This window comes from Branchiostoma lanceolatum, chromosome 3, assembly GCF_035083965.1.
Source record: "Branchiostoma lanceolatum isolate klBraLanc5 chromosome 3, klBraLanc5.hap2, whole genome shotgun sequence".
NCBI classification, from domain to species: domain Eukaryota; kingdom Metazoa; phylum Chordata; class Leptocardii; order Amphioxiformes; family Branchiostomatidae; genus Branchiostoma; species Branchiostoma lanceolatum.
This window is the reverse complement of record NC_089724.1, coordinates 25,826,241-25,848,802: the sequence shown is the minus strand read 5'-3', so window position 1 is coordinate 25,848,802 and position 22,562 is coordinate 25,826,241. Positions and strand designations below refer to the sequence as shown.

The 22,562-nt window shown below is 39.7% G+C and overlaps 1 protein-coding gene across 1 annotated transcript in view; it reads right to left on the bottom strand.

Moving 5' to 3' along the window:
• Nucleotides 1–22,514, bottom strand: part of LOC136431218 (GTPase KRas-like) — a 37,205-nt gene extending 14,691 nt beyond the window's left edge. The window contains exons 1-3 of the mRNA XM_066422531.1: nt 22,409–22,514; nt 12,549–12,680; nt 11,759–11,841 (exon numbers count right to left, since the gene is read on the bottom strand). Of these exons, the coding sequence (XP_066278628.1) occupies nt 11,759–11,841; nt 12,549–12,659 (194 nt within the window). The 5' untranslated portion in view covers nt 12,660–12,680; nt 22,409–22,514. The remainder of the gene's footprint in view (nt 1–11,758; nt 11,842–12,548; nt 12,681–22,408) is intronic.
• Between the last annotated feature and the right edge of the window lie 48 nt (nt 22,515–22,562).

The window sequence follows — 22,562 nt, the reverse complement described above, 5'->3', positions numbered from 1 at the left end:
GCCCACTCCATTACTACTGGACTTGCCAACTGCCAACTGTAGTAGCAGCTTGAAATGATTCCTTGCCACTGACTACAAGATATATGAGTGAGAAAAAGAAGAATTCGGACCAAGAGTCTTACCCCACATTTCATCCGAATCATATGTAGATGATATTGTGGCTTTGTTGTCCATACTTGATAATGGATGCCAGATTAAATTTTTGTGAGAAACAATGGAAGTCAAAACAAATGTTCGTTGTGAGTCTTTGCAACTTGTCCGTGAACAGGAAGTAGATAAAAAAGGAACATTGCTGTGTAAAATCCCAAACCTATACATGAGTTTGCCTCCTTTGCGGCCATCCACAACCCTTGCTGTTTCTCGGGGTGAGTACTGATTCGCAATTCTAACATATGGGCCCGGTTCTTATGCTGGAAAGGTTGTGTCTGTGCAAAAGAATCCGGCCCTGGCCCTGGCATGCCAAAAATAAAGCCTTGCTCTGCCCAAAAAGCCTGCAAATGACTCTCAGCCCCGGTCTTGTCTGGTCTCCTCATCCGGGAGGAACCCCTGCTGAAATTATTATTGACACAAGGAAAAGGAGATAGTAGATTGTAGTGCCTCCATCTATACAGACATCCATCTGACTATTTGCAATGTTTTAAATTTATAGAAATTTGAGTTGATATTGTCAAACGACTTGCTTGATTCAATGAGAAAATTATGTTTATATGTTCATGTACTGAGGAATATTGTACATGCAAGGCAAGGGGCTATTCCCTAGGAAGATGTTATCACTGAGCTTGGATGACTAATTACTTTAGAGGACCCCCCTGGGCCTGAACACACATTCCCAAAGCTTGAAGCGCTGGGCCCCGGCAAAGAGTTTTCTTACCACCAGCTTGTGGAATTAGGGCTGGGAAGGACCACCTGATGGCCTTATCAGCTATTACAGACTTTACAGCTCTGGACCAAGTAAGGAAAAAAAGGCCTTTTTAAAATGAGCAGTGTTTTTTTCTTTTTCAATCGTGATGTCTACTTTCAAATGTTTCAGGTTAAACACTATCAGTAATACAATTCCACTAAGTAATGATGACAATTTGGTGATCATGGTAGTACTCACAGTGGCAAAATGTTTTATTTATTTTAATAGGCTCTTGGACTTTTAGCAAGATTCACATCCTGTAATTGTATCATTTTAGGAAGAGACGTTTCTGCAGACTTTTCTTACACAGCCTTCAAAGCTGGCAAAATGCAGGGCCTCTGGATGGTTTTTCTAATCTTCTAACCCACTCATGCAGTGGTGCACAGATGGTCTCTGAAGACTGCTCTATTCTACTGTACATGTACTGTGGGATTGTTTACACAATCTCTGGCTGGTGGAGGTTAATGACCCTCTCCCCGGGGGTGGTATCCATCAGGCTGGCCACTAGGAGTGCAAGTTATGCTGTGGGAGTAGTCTGTTTGAAACTTACCTTTCATTTTTATTTGCTTTTCTATCCGAAATCATATTACTGTATGATATTCTGAACTCATATTAGAACATATCCATCTGAAAATTCCAAGCCCAACACATGGGAGAGTCTGAGAGGAGATAGGCAGTGCCTATATAGGCAGTGCTGGAAACAATCTGGGATTAATTAGCCATCAGTTTATAGATCTTTATAGACTTGAAAACTGCCCATTCTGAGAAGTTTGCCAGAGATTTCGTTTTGCTAGCTGGTTGACAGAACCAAACTAAATCCTTTCAATTGTTATCCATAGTCGACCGATATCTACAATTCTTCATGGTATCCACTGGTGTGAAGTTTCTATGCCCTGACACTACAATCTGTTTTTTTTTGTAACAGTTGTTGTTGTTAGACAATGCAAACATTTCAGGAATTACTCTTATTCGCATCACAGCCAGTACGTGCCCTGTCTGCAACAGGGGGCCTGATACACTAGGCCTCAGAAACTGTTCCAGTGTGCAACCTCCTGAAACTTCCTCAGACACTGGGCCACCAGCTTTACGCCCTCCTCTGAGAGGATGACTCCTTTCCAGCCGTGTCCAGGCCTGGGCGCGAACGCAGGTCGCTGGTATTTGAACCAGATGTGATGACAGGCAGAGTGTGTAGACCTCGCAGACACAACGGATTGTTTATATATATATATAACATATACATGTATGCAGATACACAGAGGTACATATATTCTACCAGAAGCAAAACATAAGATGAAGTAATACTAGTACTGAAGTACTAGATATTGAAATTCCTTTCGAAATGCTGATATGATACACTACACTGTACTAGTAGTAGTAGTCTGTATGGCTCCCATACTTGCTCACACTAATATCTAAGCAGACGTGGGTACAGGTGAGTCTATAAGGAAAATCAGAGAGATGCATCAATGCATTGACAAGTGAAAAGCAATACGTTAGACCCTACATCTGCTTGGAGATCAACTGACACCAAACCAAACCAGTGAGAGTGAATATTGACAGGAGGCAGCCTGGATTGTACCCAGACTACCATCTGTGTACCCAGGGGGTAACACATGCTTCCTCGTGCAGGGGTTTTCTGTCTATTTAGCCAATTTCTACTCTTTCCAGCCGCCTTGGGAGCCTGGTAGAGGCTATAACAATGGTCTTTACCTTTTTGTCAGCCAGGAGAGTCATACTGGAAAAAATCTGGCAGGCTTTTAAATATGTTTTTGAGATGACCACAATACACTACTTCTACTCTCCCCCCTTTTACAAAGTTGGTATAGTCCTTATCATGCCATCTCACCAGGGAGGCCTGCAGGCTTGCACGATTCTCTGGTATGTAGGGTCATGTAGCTGCCTGTGGTGAGCAGTGATTAGGAAGTCATTACCGGAACAGTTGAAAGGAACCAGGAAATCATAGAAAGATAGGTTCTACTGTTGTTGTAGTGCTAAATGAGAGGATGTGAACAGGAAGCTGCACAGAAATTTGTCAAAAAATGTGAGAAACGAGGCTGTTGGATATTCTTCCCCGATATCATAAGTCTCATAAGTCATGTTATCATTTGACACTTCATGAAACTGAGTGCACAACTATAAGCAGGGGCCACATGGTAGCCTGGAATCCAGACCTATTATAGCTCGGAGCCAGACCTATTATAGCTCGGAGCCAGACCTATTATAGCTCTCGGAGCTATAGGTCTGGATTCCAGGCTACCACATGGTTATAGTGCTAGTAGTCTACAAAGACATGGGGTAGGGGTAGAATATCTCTCCAGGGAAGGGTACTAGAGTCACTTAATCATTAGAACTAAGTCCACCCCATCATCGTCCTTGCATATTATAACCCACCCATAATTGACAGTAACAATAGCTTTTTAAATGAATTTCTTCAGATTAAAAGATATTTTCACCTTACAATGTCCAAGAACCAAGTAAACTGGTGTGGCCAACACACTGACCACTGTAAGTTTCCTCTGTCTGGAGCTGTGTCTGTTTTGCTCCATTAACAATGGCCCCAGGAGAGCCAGGCCTTGTGACAGTCCTGCAATCATGGGGCGGGGTAGGTGAATAGGTTCCCCTCCCTTTCAATTAAAAAGCTATTAACAAATCATCTCTATTAACACTGGACACTGTAAAACACCAGGAATCCACACTGGAGATATCTGATATCCTATGATGTCTCCTAACATCTTGACAGGACAAAAACAATCTACAATTTCTGATACATTTTCAGGGGGGGGGGGTATAAAAACCAACTTGTATAATAAAAACCAACTTGTGTGTGTTCAAAATCATCTTTATTGCAGAGGTAAAACACAAAAGACACACTTTTAAAACCAACCACATACAAGATGAATTAATTAAAAACCTAGGCCGACCCCTTACTCAGATCAATACAAATCTGGAGGGTGCAAGGTAAAAATTATGTGCATCCGACTTCCGATACGTATATACAGGCTGTATTGCACAAGTTTAACGATATTTGAAGTATTGCACTGTTAGTGATACATGATAATAATATTATCTCAAAATGTACATAGCTCTCAACGGCTGGAAAACAGCCCGGACGGTGATTCCCACACAGGGGTGTTCCTTGCGCAATATATTGCGTAGGACGTACAAAGGGCACAGTGCCCTAGCCTTTGTTTCAGCTTTCTAACTTCACAATCCTTCCTGCCTACAGGACACAGAGATTTCAACTTCTTAATGTTCTCGCTATTAATCCAACCCCTGCTCCCCACCTCTATTGTAACCACTGTAGCACTATATTGACTATGGGAGATTATCTCCTCCTTAAGGTTTTCGTACTTTGCCATTTTCCTATCTACAGCTGCTTGGGCATTTTGTTCAAATGGTACAGTGAGTTCAATCAGAGTCAGTTTCTGTTCAGTTGTGTTTTGTATGGTAATGTCCGGTACTAGGGAGGTAGGCAGGATGTCCGGGGGTACTGTTGTGTGTGTCCCGCCCTCTAGGACGTCAGGACTCAGGTCACATCTTATTGTAACTGGAGTCTCCGTCATGGAGTGCCAAAGCTGTAGAGTAGTTACCAGTTCTATTACCAGTAATATGCATTTCAAAATATGGGGATGGTCTATCTTAATTAGCCTGAGTGTCATCCTGTTTCAGTTCCAGGCTCTACTTTCACCAAATCTGGAACTGAAACAGAATGACACTCAGGCTAGGTCTATCTTAGGACTGGGTGGAGAGTAACAGCGACAAGCTATGATGAGCACCGTGAAAAATTACAAAATTTTGGCAATCACTGAACCCCCTGTATGCACGACTTGCCTTTGGGAATAGTGTATATCTGTGTGGAGAATAGATTTTGGGTTGAACTTCATATATTCACTATAATGTCTTCGGATCTTTAAAGTACCTATACTTTAAAGGCATCCAGAGCATTTTATGAGGCTTGAAACTTGAATGAAAAGACTCCCGTTTCTAGTCATTCCTACACATAGTAAGTTTCAATAACACTGTACCATTACATATCGACATTTAAGGAGCAAAGATACGATGTCGTTGTGTGGTGAGAACTGATAGAAAATCCAAGCCCTAATAGACTGATCCTGACTGTCCATCACAATCAGCGGTTGGACCAATGAGAGAGTGACTGCATGTCCGTCAAATATTTGCATTTTAAACAGTTTTAATTTTGGATATTTGCATTTCAAACAGCTTTAAAGGCACCCACAGCATTTTATGAGGCTTGAAACTTGACTAAAAAAACTCAAATTTCTAGTCATTCCTACACATAGTAAGTTTCAATAACACTATACCATTACATATCAACATTAAAGGAGCAAAGGTACGATGTCGTTGTGGTGAGAACTGATATAAAATCCAAGCGCTAATAGACTGATCCTGACTGTCCATCACAATTAGCGGTTAAACCAATGAGAGAGTGACTGCATGTCCGTCAAATATTAGCATTTTTATGTCTTAATTTTGCATTTCTACATTTTGACGGAGGTGGGCGGGGCAATGTTATCGGTCTATTTACACTAGGCGCGTGAAACTAAAAGATCACCATGTAGCTTTTTTTGTGCCGCTTTTGAGCACTTTTGATAAGATATCCGCACGCAAATGTGGTAAACGGTAGCATTATATGTCAATTTCATAAAGATTACAGCAACTAGAATATTTCCAGTTTTCAAGCTTCATAAAATGCTCTGGGTGCCTTTAAAGCATCAAGTATGTTTGCTAGTATACCTTTTACTACTTTAGTCCATATGCTAAGTCATGTTGCAAACTTTATGGAGTATGTACAGGGGGGTTAATATTGAAAAAATTACCAACTTTTTACATGACTAAGACTCGTCTGAGAATTCATATTCAGATAAACTGTATTCACATTTCTAGGTACGTATTTCAGCAAAAACTACACTTTAGTGAAATAGTACCTCCCCTATTACTGTCGGCAGGGAGTCTGGAGAACTGCAGATGATTCGACAGCACCGTTTTTGCACGCCTTCAAGTGTGTGAGTCAGGCGACTGGGCAACCCTCCCCAAACTGCGCTGGGCTAGCATGTTCCAAGATAGGGTGAATTAAACTCAGTGTGTGTGTGTAAGTACGTCCGGGGGCAGTCCTGCGTTCTTGGCGACAGTGAGGTACTAAATTCTCAGACAAGTCTTAGTCAACATACATGTATATTGAACATGAGAGTCCCATGTTAAGTCGGCTGACTGTGCGCCGAGAAGCTTGAACGTTGTAACCCTTTGGCTTTGCTGGCCGTCTACTGTAGGGTGCAGAGGTACAGGGACATTCTCCTTTCTCCTCGCACTAATGACCATATCCTTGGTCTTCTTCCTATTTGTTGCCAGCGAATAAGGCTCAGCCCACGTAGCGATTGTGCCCAGGGCCCTCTTGGTCTAGCCGGGAAGCGACCCCATCAGGGTTAGGTCATCTGCGTACTTTACTGGTACCACAGAGGACGGTAGACAGGCATCCAGCAGATTAATGCAAACAACAAAGAGCAGCGGTGATAACAGTGAGGCACTCCTGCTAGAACGCCATATGCTGTGGACAAACAGGTGCCCCCTTTAACCTGCTGAATCCTGCCTTCCAGGTAACTACTATGGATAACCACAGGCCGTGCCTCGGCCAAAGGTCTGCCAAAGTTAAAAGTAGTTGGCCGTGGTCTAAAGTATCGAAGGCTGGCTGAAGTCGACAAATACTGCATGGATGTCTAACTTGGGATTACTACTGTATTTAGTGCCTCATGCCAGATGTGAAGAAAGGTGCAAAGCTGTGACAATTGAATGCTTCGGTAGGAATCCATGCTGTCATTGTAACAGTGAGTTCGCGATGTCTTGATGGAGAACGCGGTGTCTTGATGGAGAACATCACGCAAGGGACCTTACACCTTGCCCACACAACTAACCAAAGAAATCTGGCGGTAATCCGTTGGAAAGTGCAGTCTTGACTTCTTGGGGACCGCTGTAACATGTGCCACTTTCCACTGCGCATGCTATGGAAAAGTGTGGAGTTGAACATTACATACAGCACTGGGGCTGTTTTACACCACAGCTAACTTTGGATAACTATGATCCACCCTTCCCAACTAGTATAACAATATAAATTGCACAATGTTTCATTTCTTTTCTATTTCTTGTCATCCTACAAAACCGTAATAAACAGAGTAACGGAGCAAGTTCGAGCAATGTTGCATTGTAATATTACGCAAGTTCAGACCAGGGATTTCAAGGCTGCACTTTCAACTTTATACATCTACCAGTCCTACTGTACTGACTGCCTGAAATTTGATTATATCACTTTAGAGTGACAGACTACTTCTGCCATCCTATCCTGGCCACTGGCAGAAGTTACCATGAAGACATTTAACTTCTGCAGATTTTACCCTACACTTGCTACTGGCAGAAGTTAAAAATGACGTCATCTAACTTTTGCCATTCTGCCAGCCTGACATGTTTGTGTCCTTGTAAATATTACGATCATGACAGGATAAAGTAACACTATCGCATTGGAATTGTAATGGTAGGCAAAGGCAAGGGTGATAATGTATCATTCTGATGTTCATCACAGAGCAGTGAATAAAGTCAAAGCGAACCAACCCAGTTTTAGATTAAACACTTTGTCTTTGTGTCTTCAAAGTCAATGCATTTAGATGCTTATTGTATTTCCTGATGGGAGAGGTAAGCCTGTTCTTGAGACCTACATGTTGCCACTTGGATAAGCCAGTAGATTATGATATACTATATACAGAATACAGATCCATGTAATCGAAAGTCATTTCTACTACATTTAGAGGCCACAGTGACTTAATTTTATCGATGACATTCTCTGAGACCCCAAAAACAATGTGAGAGGGGAAAAAATCGAGCAAAAAAGAAGTAACGTTACACTATAAGAAGATATTTGCCAAGGACATGGAGGATATATGACTGGTGCATTTGAGTACTCATAAGGGCAGTTTCAACATACATGGCATGGAACTCCATATTAAGCATTCCACTGAGCTCACACTAACAAATCTCGCCAACCAAATGCTTATATTATAAGTGAATAACAAGGCTTCGAGTTTCTATCTCCCACACTTACAGCTCTTTCCTCCACATCTCGAACATTGATGAAAGATGTAGTTATCTGTAACAGGTCTAACCACCACATTTCAGACATTATCATCATGATAATACCAGAACTTAAAAAGGATACATAAAATAAGTCACTGTCATCTACACCTAACACGTTTTACGACAAGCTGGCACAATGCTGACCTTTTGCAGCAATATGAGTCAGAAAGTTACTGAGTTCTGTGGAGCCTCGGAGAAGGTAAATCAGTGTGTGCGCGGATGTCATCCATAGAATTTTAAGGCAGTGTGGCCTAATCATGTGAACAGATTTCTATTGCTCTACAGTTGTCGGACTGTCACAGCCTCTAACGGCCTTTATGCTGAATGTGAGTTTTTCATGCCTGCATGTCACATGCCCACTGTTCTGGATCAGCTTCACATGCTAGTAGCGGAGACTGGTTATATTGCGTCAAAATGTAACTCAAGCATAGTTTAAATGTACCTAGTGACACCCCACTGTACTTTAATATGGCAATGACTTCCACCGTCCTATACTTCTGATTAAAACAATTTTTGAACGCCTATATCCCAGGTCAATTACCCAATAATTTTAGTCATGAGCTTAGTGGATCTGGCATAAGTTGTTAAGATACAGAACAACAAAAAAACAGAACAAGTCAATACTTTATCACAAAGTAGTAATACACCTAACAATTGAATTTGTTTAGCCATGCCAGTACTAGGAATCTCAATTTTCTGCTGTCATTTACAAGTTTGTACACAACATGTGATGGAAATGTATACTCGTATAACTGCTTTCACCTCTCTCATCACGTTGGGAGCCATGCAATGTTGTCAAGAAATAATAGTTTTCCATACATCACAATCAAATTTTATGGAACATATGCTCAGCTGTCCCCAAAATTATTGTATTGTAAAGGATTTATCAATAGTGAGAAAAAAATCACTACCTCCACCTCTTTAGTGTATAGCAAATGTCTGACGATCCCGCAAAAATTGTACGACGGATATACCGTTCACAGGTTGTATGTGAATAATGTGGCTTAACCAGCATAGCAAGGTGACTGTTAAGTTTTTCTCATCAACAGTACAAAACCCTCTCAAACGGTCTGAATTGATACCCAATATAACAACAGAACCAGTATGAGTACTTTTCATAATGATATATATCAATCGTAGAAAGCAATTTCAACATTTCTTTAAAGATTGCTTCATCAATCTTGAGATGTTTTAAACAATATTGAGATTTTTTAAGAGACATCTTGAGATGAAGCATGTTACATCTTGAGATTTTTTTCAAAGCATCTCGAGATGCTATAGAAAATCTTGAGATGTCCTGAAAGCAACTCGGAAAAGTCTTAAGACTTTTTCTTTTTCATCTTGAGATTTTATGAAACATCTTGAGATGTCTATAGAAAATCTCAAGAATGTCTCATAAAATCTCAAGAATGTCTCATAAAATCTCAAGATTAAACATAAAGTCTTGAGATCATTGGAATAAATCTTGAGATTTCTTAATTTTCAACGAAGCGTGAAGACCCCCGCTGGGGGTCATTATGATCCGTTGTGTAACAGAGAAGTGTTACACAAAATATTGGATATGTACCTTTAAGCTGTAAATGGTTAGAAGCATTAGTCCAAAGTGCTCTGCTCATTCCAATATTAATCTGCTCGCTGTTAGTAATACTATGCTCTTTGTTACACTTATTAACCTTTAGCACTCTGAAGTACATGTAGCTGTTTGGTACCCAACTCCCTATGGGTTACAGAGTTAGGCAGTAGGGAGAAGGTTAAAATGACATGGAAATTTATGGGCTTTGACCTGCTACATGTATGTCATAACAGTCAGATCCCTTCGGCTTGTATCTTTTGGAACAACAGGAACGCTATGTACATAACTACTAAAGATGTGATGTCACAATGCAGGACATTTTTTAGTTTCTTAAAAAAGCAAATCTGATTTACGTGTAGTCAAAAACAAAGATAAAATTTCTTTCTTTATTATAAAGTATGATGTTCAGATCAAGATTATTTGATTGATTTTCCATAAACACATTATGATATATGTATAAGTGCTATAAAAAGAAATTAAAGGTCAGCAGGTAGATTTAAAACACATTAATGCATCATCACACGTCACATGACCTTATCTAAACTGTCTATCTTGCAGCCATAAGCAAAGGGTAGAGAGTCGACACCTCCACCCATTTCCATAATCTCCAAAGTGCTGTTTTGCCACAGGCGCACTTTTACTGGCGTCACATACGAGTGCATCGAGCGACCCTTATGGGACAGATCCATCCGTTTTTATGGGCTGGGGCCCTGCACTACTGAGTAAATGCGAGCTGTGTATTCTGTACACATCACGTTGAAGGGATCTCGGTCGGGCCTGACGGCGTTTGGGGCCTGCGAGGGTCGACTTGACATGTGTCGAGTGCAGAATGAAAAATGGCGAAGATTTTACGACTTGTCTTAGGCTTTGCAGGGTGTACAATGTACATGATGTTTTACAGCCGAAATGTTTTATATTGTTACTCAGACCACGTACATGTATTCCATTTAAGAAAAAAAATTTCACAGCATGCTTTAATTGAAATCTATGGTAACAACATTAGTTATTGTACTAAAACAACAGTAGCTAATTGAACTATCAGCATTATAGCATATAACCTTGTCTTGACTTGTTAATTTATTGAAAACTATGTCAAGACATCCTAAATTCATTAACCTAACTAACATATCTATTCAGAGTTTGGGTATAAAACCTGGTTTCCCAGCCCTATCCTTAGTCACTGACAAAAGACAGCGGATGCTGTCTGAAACTTCTGTTTCAAAATTTTATCCAGTTGCTATTTTTGGCGAAATCTATGGCACTTTTCAACGCAGAGGAACTTCCATAACCCAAGGAGTAATCAATCATTGCTCACGGAAGCATGGATGGAAAGTAAAGCATCATGATCAGTCAAAGAGAAAGATCTACACAGGTTGTGCATTTTCACAGTCATTTTCAAGTTGAACATCGGCACCCAGGGAAAATTTGACGGGTATAGAGTTGCAGACAGCATGCTTAATGAAACCTGTCAAAACCACTCCGGTCCATGAAAAATGGCCATCTGGAACACATCCAATAAAAGCTTTTCGCCAGCCAAAAGTGTTCATTTCCATAGACGCCTCCATGGAGTGCCAAGAATAGAATTTCCAACCCTGTATGATTGCTATTACCTGTAACATGTGCATGCATCACTGCGTATTGGAGCGTTCCGTAGAACCCAGGGGCCTCATTGGTATTGCTGTATGACTACTAATTAAAAATAAGGCTGACATCATGTCAACATCCATCTAGAGCTCAAGAGCACAATGTCATATAATTGGCAGAAGCTATTTTGGGAGGCATAATAAAGATGTTCAAGACTTGAATGATTTTATGGACAGATTCTTGACTCTTGAAACCTTTTTATTCTTCACCTTTCTGCGTAGATACCTATTCTTCACTTTTCATCCAACTATGTACCAAAATTTACTTCTTGATAACAAAAATAGTTGTGAGAAAAAATGTCTGCCCTTGTATTTTTTGTCTCTCTCTTGTCATTCTTGGTTGAAAAGGTAGTTTAAAGAACAAGAAAATAGAACCATATTGGCACAATTTGTAGCACGATTCTCAGAAAAGTTGGAAATAATGCCTGATTGTGCTCTTTCCACCATCCTCCCCTCTTAATTCTAACAAATCAGAAGAAGTCTGTCCTTCTTGCAGTGTCTCACCTGTACTCCTCTTGCCCTGCAGTGTCTAGGATGTCCAACAAACACGTCTCCCCATCAATAACCACCTGCTTTCTGTACGAGTCCTGGAGGAAGAACAATGGACATTAGTAAGGATTAAATGACACTCACTCACTCACTCACTACATCACTCACTTACTCTCATGCTCACTCACTCACTCACTCACTCACTCACTCACTCACTCCTCTCTCATTCACTTACTCTCATGCTCGCTCACTCACTCATACTCACTCACTCACTTGGCACCATGCAGCCATTTAGTGTAGGTGATGATTTCTAAAATCGAATAAAAGGGTTAGGGTTTGAAATATGTCATCAAACTCTTAAGTATGATCAAAGACACGATAAGAAAGGTAAGGCACTAAGACACTGCGTAACAACTTGAAGAGGTGACCATCACCATCACCTGTATATGGATATCTATCATAAATGTGGTGAATCGGGTGGTGATAAATAAGCAAACTAGAGTTACAGTATTTGTGCTACATATACTTCAGGTTTGCTATGTTAGTTAAGCGATTATGGGGTCTAAGCTTTTGTAAATATGAATTGGTATTGAATTTTTATTTTTATTTCAGTTGAATGTGTGATAGTTGTGTGCCGCTTTGTTGAAAATAGAGAGAGTGCTAACGTTAGCGACCCCAAAAAACACCCCTCCCAATGAAATGGTATGGCTACCCTGCCACGTCACAAAATCAAGATGGCCGCCACCGCACATGCCAACGGATCCAACAAAGGTTTTGCTACGCAAACGGTGAACCTGTAACAAACCTCTATAGTTGGGTCGTACTCCTGTACAAAATGGTTCTGTATGAGCTGGATGGTGAGGGCGCTTTTCCCCACGCCTCCATCTCCCACCACCACCAACTTGTACTCCGTCATGGCCAACAGGATGATTCAACTCTGAAAAAAAAATAGCACAATCTTAGCATCTTTTTCCATAGAACTATCGATCACAGATTGGAATTTGTTGCCACCAATTGCAATGGGGAAATTCTTATTACATAGATACTGTAAATGGAGAAATGTTTGCGGTGGTTTTATGTTTGCGGTTTTCGCGGTGACCATTTCACCTCGAACGTAAAACCACCATGAACCTTTCTGTCCAGTACTGTAGCAGTTTGTAACTATAGAATAGCACTGCCGCGGACTCAAAACCACCGCGAACACTCCATTTTCGCCTTAGCGCGAAATAAAAACCACACGAACTTAAATGCATTTACAGTAGCAGATTACTAGTAGATGGGAGACCTGGCGCATCCCTGTACGTCTTGTATGAACCAACAAAAGGTTATGTCACCTCGAAAGGCTGCTATACTGGCAACACAGATACATGATTGTACATATACCAGGAGCAATTAACAACTTCTCAAAACTCTTAACTGCTTTTGAAGTACTGTACGTTGCAGTAATTAGCTGATGTATTACAAGCCAAGTTGTATCTTTTATCCAATCGCTTATTGCAAATTGCTCACCAAGACTTTGTATACCCCAGCCAAACCAGACTCTGGAGAATGAACATGTAACTCCAAACGACATCTCAAGGTAGTTAGGTTGTGTGTTTTCCATATTCCTGACCGTCCACATGCAAATCACAACCTTGGAGATATTTTGAGCACATTTTAAAGGACCGCATTTCACATTCTGTATGTATGTTTCCATTAGCGGGCCTTTCATTTCACCAAGAAACACGGCAATCCCTCCATCTGTGAGAGTTTAATTTCCCTAAAGTAATTAGGTTGAATTTGCTGGCAGGCAATTTGTTCCTCCAAGCACAAAATGAAACTGACAGGATACTTTGGATACTCAATTTGGATACTTTACAGGGATCCAGAAATAGCTTCATGGACTGAATTCGAAACTTCTACCGATACTTCTACGTATTTCTCCAATAGCAGGTCTTTCATGTCACCAAGAAACAAGGCATCCCTCCATGTGTATAAGTTTAATTTCCCTAATTAAAAAAGTAATTGGGTTGAATTTGCTGGAGAAATTTGTTCCTTCAGATAGTTTACTTTACAGGGATCCAGAAATAGCTGAAACTTCTACCAAGACAAAGTTTTTCTATTTCGTTTTTTTAAATGGAAAATTCTGTGAATGCAGAATTAAACCCTGACTACAGTATCACATGACTTTAACATGCCATGTACATGTAAATAATTGCTTTCAATATGTATCTTGTTGTATATTAAATAATTCAATTATCTAAATCTTTTCATACTTTAGGTAGCAACAATACGTTGACAGGCAAGCAACCAATATAAAGGTACGCAGCAACCAATTTATGCATTTCAAAAAAAATACAGGTACGGATAAGGGTATAATAATGTTCACTATGTGTTACTGCTTTATATTTCATTACCCAGACAAGTCACATGTAACACAGACATGTACATGTGCACCGTGCATGTAATTTCATTTTTTGGTTTTCTGCCTTCTGAAGGATGACAATCATCTAATTACAATATGGAAAAATAGACATGGCTCATTTGGCACTGGAAATTCGGTGATCGAAATCCTTTTTTTCCTGTGCAAGTGCAATATTTCAATTTGTCAGAAATTTTATCATTGGGGACAATTTCTGTAGATACCCAAGTTATTTTCCCTGCCCTGCTACAGCCTTCACCAGTCACTTACATGTGAATATTTTCTTGCATGGCTTTGTAAAAGGTTCTACCAATTTAGGCTTATGTTTGCTGCTGCATGGCTATATTATCATTCATGTTTATAAACCATTAAGCCTGATTTTTCCTCTTGCCTTCACCGTGTGCTAATAATTTTCTGACACTTTGAATTTTTTTGCAAATTGGAAATTTTTTGAGGCCTGAAAGTGTATGCAGAAAGTATTGGGAGTAATCTACATGTATATCTGTCAAGATCTATGATATGGCAACACAACAAATTTCGGTTTCTATTTTTTTGGACGTGCATGATTCTGATGGCATACTTTTTAGACAGCTTTTTAAAGCAAAATCCCCCCCTATGATGAATTCAGTCTGTGTGGTTCAAATTTGTCTATTGGTTTGATTTATTACATATCAGTAACACACAGCTGGGGTATAATTGTGGTGACATTAAAGGAGAACCTGTAAAATCTTGTTACAATACCTGCCATCATGTCTAGGTCAAAACCTCAGTTAATTGCAGGGAGTGGTTAGAAAGTGTCTGACATGACCCTGTGTCTGGCAGTGTCTGCTTATGTGGAATACAGATATCCATGTTACTAGTTAATGTGTGTAAATTGGATAAATGGTTTTTAATATAGCTATGATTGTGGTGTGATTGAAGTACACACGTTGTCAAGTGAAAATTCAATTGATTGGTTCCAAAAATAATCTAAACTCGATTTCCGGATGAGGAAATTGAGGTCAAACCATTTTGGGAACCAATCTTCACTTCTGAGGGGATACTTATTATTATCAATCACTTGGTTATTACTTGAAATTGCTTGCTTGAAAACAAAATGATATGGAAATATGAAAATATAAAAAGTCAATTTTTTAACCACACTTCTCCATAGGATTTTTCATACATCATTACAGTAGAGGGAAAAACATAAAGGTGTGAGGGAAGATCAAAAGATGCCAGGAGGTCAGCTGGGTTTCAAAACTCCTTGAAGTACAATCTTCAGAGATAAGGCTGTTTCTTCATGATCTTATGGAGTTAAGGATCCCTGGCCTCTAGACATGGGAACACAGCAGGGTGGTAAAGTGGTGTTGAACAGTTAGGGTGTTTGGATCGAAAGGTTCTGGGTCCGAATCCCTCGGATGCCTCATTGGGAAATGCACTTTACACCTGTTTCCTCACTTGACTCTAGATCTTTAGCTACTGATAGGGACTTCCTTTCTGACGGGACAAAAAGCCGGAGGTCCTGTGTTTGAGGAGAGCCACACCTTGAACACACCAAAGATCCCACCACACTTATCAAAGAGAGTAGGGGTCCTTTCTGGTGTACTCATACATGTAAGTAAAACTAAAGTAAGTTTATCAAATCTTAATTAGAATATCTGGTCTTACTTGTGAGGCTTGTACATAAAAGTACAAAACTGGCGTGCTATACCTAAAGGCGTTTTAAAGGTTATGCAACAAAAGAACAATTTTTTTTTCAACTCTGCCAAAAAAAGCCTACAAAAGCTACTAATGCACATACATGTAAATCTAAGTTTCACAAGTTACCGTGTACACACCCAGTCACCTTTTGTATCTTTGTCTCTAAGTCTGACCAAGCACATTGATGTACATCATACTACATGTAACCTTTTCACATTGAGGTACATCAAAGTTAAAGAAAAGGTCATACAATGTCTTACGCAACTCCTAAATTACAGTCTTGCACATGGATTTGTGACATGCAAAATGATTCGATACCTTGCTGGCAGGTTTGACCTGATGATTTATATACCCGACCCAACAGTCAAGTTGTTATCATTGCGGTACATCAAGTGAACTAAAGAGCAGTTATCACTGCTAAAAGTCCTATCCTTACCTAAATTATCAGGGACTTTGTATTACAGTTGGGGACAGTATCCCAGAAGATGTTTTATGATTAAATTTTTGATAATTTGAAAAAATAACTGAATACATGACTGCAGTCATTATAACACTGACATATAAATTCAATACCACCATACATTTGACATAAAATCAATCCTTTTAATCAATCATAGCATGTAAATTTGTATTACTTATTGAACTGTCTTCACATGAAAAAGCACAAACACCCAGGTGCCAAGGACCTCATTTATCATTATACATAGATGACAAGAAATCCATCATTACCCTGTATTGATATCGCATCAATATGCTTTTGACACTGCGATAAATTTTCTGGATTTTGATAACAGTATTGATAAAAGGAAACTAAACAGTTACAAAAGGATGGCATGAGGTTTTGTCTTGTTCACTGAATGATCAGGTTGTGTATATCATTAGACGATGAAAATTCACTGAATCACTATATCAGGAACTTTTCCAATTTTGTCTGGACATTTAGACATATAAAAACATATTTTACTCTTGTCTCTTATAATTCACAAACTTATAAACTAACTAATGACACAACATGGCTGAATCCTGGTATACATTGATGTGGAAGGTCATTCTATGCAAGGAAATCACCTCTGATATCAGTTCCGTGTGGCGTGACTTGTGTTTGGATTAGATAAGAAACTCCAATGTTATATCAAGCGCCAAGACAAGACGGTCATTGTTCTATCGTTTGTGTCCACAAACCTTCGGAAAGGATTTTCTGCGTTATAATGTATGGACAAACAAGCCTCATACAGTCATAGCTTTTTCTTCTCATTTATGTACAACATTATATTCATATTGATGAAATGTATGTTTGTACCAGGTTGAAATGGAAGTTTGACTAATACTATTATGCATTACCAATGTGAAGAAATAATAAGCAGGAATATGGTCCTAGATAGGGAGGCAAAATACTATTATTTATTTATTTATCTATCTATTTATTTATTGTCAAACGCCACAAAATATTATGTTACCTAAAAAAAACAGCACCATTTTTTTTATTTCTGAAAAAGCAAAGTGAAGGATTTTCCTCATTACCATCTTCAAAGCCTTTTTTTAGCTATCTCAATAAAAGTTTGGTATTACTGCTCTGAAGATATATACGATCACATCAAATTATCGCCATGGCAACATGATCCAACCCTGTCCCAGTTGCTATGGCAATGATTGTTGTTTACCAGTAATCCAATGACTGCCCACCTCTCTGTATAAACGGAACCTGGTTATATGTTATATGCACTACATCTAGGGCCACAAGCAGGCAATTATCCCCGCTAATGGCGTGGTGATTTTCAAGGTGGTTTGCTGATTTTCATGGTGGCTTCATGATTTTCCATCCAATTACTGTCTCCCTCTGGAGTCCCTCCACTCAAGGAGGTCCTAACGCTCCAGCTGATTATAAACTACAAAGGACCACGCGGCGGGCAATTATCCCAGCTAACGGCCCGATGATTCTCAAGGCGGTTTCAGCAGAATATTTCTGAATAAAAAAAATAATGAGATGGCTGGAAAATACATCAGAGTGATGTCTATATCTTCTTTTCTATAACTTAGTATAAGAAGCTTAGAGCAGGGTGGTAAAAGTAAATCTTTATGAATTTAAGCAAAATTAGTTAAATTTGAAAATTGATATAAAGGTGTTATACCATCAATTTCAATTGCATAGGGAGAGCCTTTAAGCCACACCATTTTAATTTCTTGGTTAACGGAATTTAAAAAAAATGCAAATTGGAAACTCAACAGGAAAACAGAATCTCAGAGGAAAGTTTGTACGTTGGTGCACACAATTTCAGAGAGTGAACAGGGTCAGGTGCAAGTTTTCACCCCAGCCTTTAGTTTCCATGATTTTTTTGTGTACTAAAATTAAAAAAAAAAAATCTGTTACCCAGAAATTAAATTGGTGTGGATTTAGTGCCATTACTACCGCCGTACAGGGCTGCAATTTTTACTTCCCTGACAACGACTTGGCACCCAGGCTAGAGAGCTTTGAATTTGAACTAACATTTTGTAGCACTGCTGCCATCTTGGTTTATCTATGCACCACTGACAACTACGGCAGACTAGTACTGGAGCCAGAATTAAGTATTCAGGATGTTACCCAGGCTAATTTATAAGAGAGCACTGTTAATAGGACATTGATTTCTAATCACAGTCTAGTCTAATTACTGTTAAGTCTTAATTAACAGCAGTGTTCTCGCCAGGCCTTTTCAGCAAAGGGGCCCCCTACGCTGTGATTTGGACCCCCTATGCTGTGATCTGGACCCCTATGCTGTGTTTCAACCAGCATAGGGGTGTTTCTTTCTGGGGAGAACCTTGTGACCCTTCATAAATCTTTAAAAAAAGTTCATATTTGGCTTTTGAATAAGGCTGTGACAGAGGAAACACTTTATAATAATTACTTCACCACATTTATCCCTCAAAATGTAGAAAATAAGTGCCTCATTGGGTTATCAATTTAAAGATTTTCCTTGGGAGCATGCCAGACTCCCTACTCTTGTCATGTCTTCGGCACTCTGTGCGTGACTTGCGTTGCGTAAAGTTGGGAACGGGTTTTTTTTGCGTGAAGAATGTTCGCGTACGCGTGGAAAATTTTCGCGTGGAAAATTTGAAATGGAGAATTTATTTATAGGTTCAAAATATCAAAGTAATTTTATCATCAAAATTTTTTTCCCTTGGGAATAGACTTGAGTCCCTTGGGAATCAACTTGTTTTTTTGTATTTTTTAAATTTCAAAAATCCTTTGAAATATTTTGGGTGTGAAACCTTAGACTTGTAAACCTTCAATTCCCTTCTGATCAACTAATTAGCGTATTTTAACGAGCAAATGATCAAAATTACAGGCAAACTTTTTCCCTGCATGGGTGTGGGCAGGGTGTGGTGTGGTTTGGTGTGTGCTATTCCCAAGGGACTCAAGTCTATTCCCAAGGGAGAAAAATTTTGATGATAAAATTACTTTGATATTTTGAACCTATAGATAAATTCTCCATTTCAAATTTTCCACGCGAAAATTTTCCACGCGAATGCGAAAATTCTTAACGCGAACGAAACCCCAACCCCGTAAAGTTGGTCTCCTTTACCTGACCCCTATGCTGTGAAAAGATTCTGGTGAGAACACTGTTACAGTGTTTACTTGCCATGATAACAAATTAGGCAAGAGAAGGTTGTTTGCTACATTATATATTTTCAGGTAGCAAATGGTAGGATAGACGCAAACATGCACCACGAATTTTAATTCTTTAATTGGTTATGGCAGCAGACGGTGTCATGCCAGTTCTGCATTTTGAATTCATAAATACAAGTCGTGATGCATATGTGTGGTGGGAACAGAGTTGCTTAGGACCAACACATTCACACACACTTATCCTAGCTTGGGTACCATCCTCTGTAGTAACCGCTGGCTCAATCTTTTCGCTTGCTAATCACAGTGGTAAGTACCACAGTACCACAGTGGCTTACTACGGAGGATGGTACCAAGGCTACACACATCCTCGACCTGCATCAAACCATTTTCTTTTCAAGAAATCTTTTGATAAAACATATGCTGAAGGCTATCAACACAATTTACCATAACAATATTCTTTCAGGTCTTTTCAAAATACACACCCGCTCTAGAAGACTACTGTAAATGCAATTTGAGTTCGCATGGCTTGTATTTCGCGCCAAGGCGAAAATGGATTGTTCGCGGTGGTTTTAAGTTCGAGACAGAGCTACAGTCACATACTGCTACAGTATTGGACAAAAACGTTTGTGGTGGTTGTGACTTTGGGGCGAAACGGTCGCCGCGACAACCACCAACATAAAACCACCGCAAACATTTCTGCATTTACAGTGACAGCTTAACACCAGGGTTTATCGTGATCAGGGTTGAGCCGGTTCAGACCACTTCTGGTAAACCAAGATTGGATTTGGAACCTCAAGCTTGCGACCCAAAAAGGGGTTTAGGGGTGATGCTAACCGCTAGACCACAGTTGGCACACATGGTTGCTCCCTGACCTAGTAGTGAGCACCACAAGGTCCTGATTAAAGTAAGCTATGCTGGGGAGAGACCTCATGAATGCCTCACAACTGGACCTGATTAAATCTTCAAGTTGCTGGGATGAAGCCTGGAGTATGCCCTGGGCTGGGAAGATGAACAACATGTAATACTAATAGACACAATCATGCATGGCTCTCCCCAAAAATCTAGGGCAAGGTGGTGCTGTAGCTCTAGGGAGGGTGAAAGGCCGCAACAACAAGCAAATCTTTAAGAACCTGAGCGAAATTATCTCACTTTGAATATGGATTTGGTGGTATCGAAAGTGTAACAAGGTAGTGCAGTACCCATTTATTCCATTTGCTCAGAGTCATCCTGTCAATTTTTTTCCACTGATGACAGGATCATCCTGTCAACAGTGCAAGTTTTTCTACTGTTGACAGGATGATTCCTTCTGTCACCCCTGTACCGTGAACTTATCATCACCGTGAAAAAAACTGTTATCATTTATGATTCCTTCACACATCCGTTCTGTAAATCGCTTACTGCCAACATGAAGTTTAAGTTCAGTGAGAATGTCCATTTTCCTTACACTGTGAAATTTTGCTACCGTGAACATAAAGTGAATTACAGTATCTAAGGCCATATCTTATACTGGGCTGGTGCCTTTCATTCATATCATTCTGTAGGTATGTATGTCAAGGTCACTTAGTACCTGTCCTTGATAGAGCACCTGGTGTGCTATCAATATCAATAACGCTAGATCTACACGTATAGACACTTTCCCTTCTCTAACACCCCCATATGTTGCTTTAATATGCTACCATATATATATATGGCACTACTGGCTAGCATTTAGATTTTGTTTTTTCTGTAAAATTAATAGATTTCTGTCTTTGCAACAATATGTTTATCAAATCAATGACTTAAACAACTTGCAAAGTATTTCATGTTTTACTTCTGTGCAAACCAACAATGAAATAACAAAAGCTGTAGATAGCACATAGTATTCTCTTTCTCTCTCCAGATCTTTCTCAGAGTTTCTCTCTGATTCTTTCTCTTTAAGTTTAAGAATTAATGAGAACTTGGCAACAAACACCGTAAATATCATTGAGATGATACCACAAGTTCCAAACCATTAAAAGGGGGCATTTTTCAAGTTTCTTGGCACCTTAAGTTTCTTAAAGAATGAAATTTTGTTTGGTGAATATACATAACTCAAGTGTACTTTGCATATGTATTTTCGTACACGTATCACAACAAAACAGCATTGTGCTGGGTTTAGGTACACAGCTCTACTCCAAAGACATCCACTGTTCTCTACACAATAACACTTCAATAATAATATTTGATTGACGCCTCTTGGTGTGGCTTTTTAATACTCAGTAAACAAACTCTAGTGATCAATAAACAAACAGTAAATTGTAGCATGCCGTGGTAGTTAACTAGTCTATTGATTATTCATACCAACCTTTTAAAACTAATTTATGATGTTCCAGACTACCTTATCTATCTATCACCCATTTGCCTTTGTTCAGTGACTTATATTTTTATCCCCGTCACATCAGTTCGACTTCAGTTGAGGTGGGACACGCCTAGTGGCTAACAAGATGCTTGTTCTGGGCATTAACAAGTTATCACTACGGCTTAACACCCACGTTACTGTACAAAAATAGACACTTGAGTCCAATGAATAAACAAAGAGAGGCATTTAGGCTGTGGAAATGTATCTAAATATTTGTCACAAAATATGGGTGTGGTAGGTTGTGTTATGCCCTGGCAACACGCTTTCTATCACACGGATCATTTCAGCACCGATATCTCAAACTAGCTACACGGTTGAACTAGACGTTTGACGCCATGGAGCCGATAATGATATTTGAAGTTTTGAAAGAAGTGTTGGATGGAGAAAGAAAGCGAGGTTTAACGTGTACACGCGATATGCCTTCTGTCCACAACTGGTAAAGAAATCGGACCAACAGTTTGTACACTACGTGAGCGCCACAAAGGCAACTTTGAACCGGCTCCCGACACCTTACCCTGCAGGCAGGAGCTTCGGAACAAGCTCAGACACCGGTCCAAGGTTTACCGGTGATACATTGCAATGGAAGAGAGGTAGACATACCTGGATTTTCTTGAAGAAGTGTGCAGAAGTCTTCACAACACCCTTAGCGTCTGGGCGGTCCTTCTTACCGGGCTGCTGGCAAGAACCTCGTTCGAGCCAAATTAGGCTTGGAGTCGTCCATAGCGCTTCCTATTTTGTGCCTGCTACTTATACA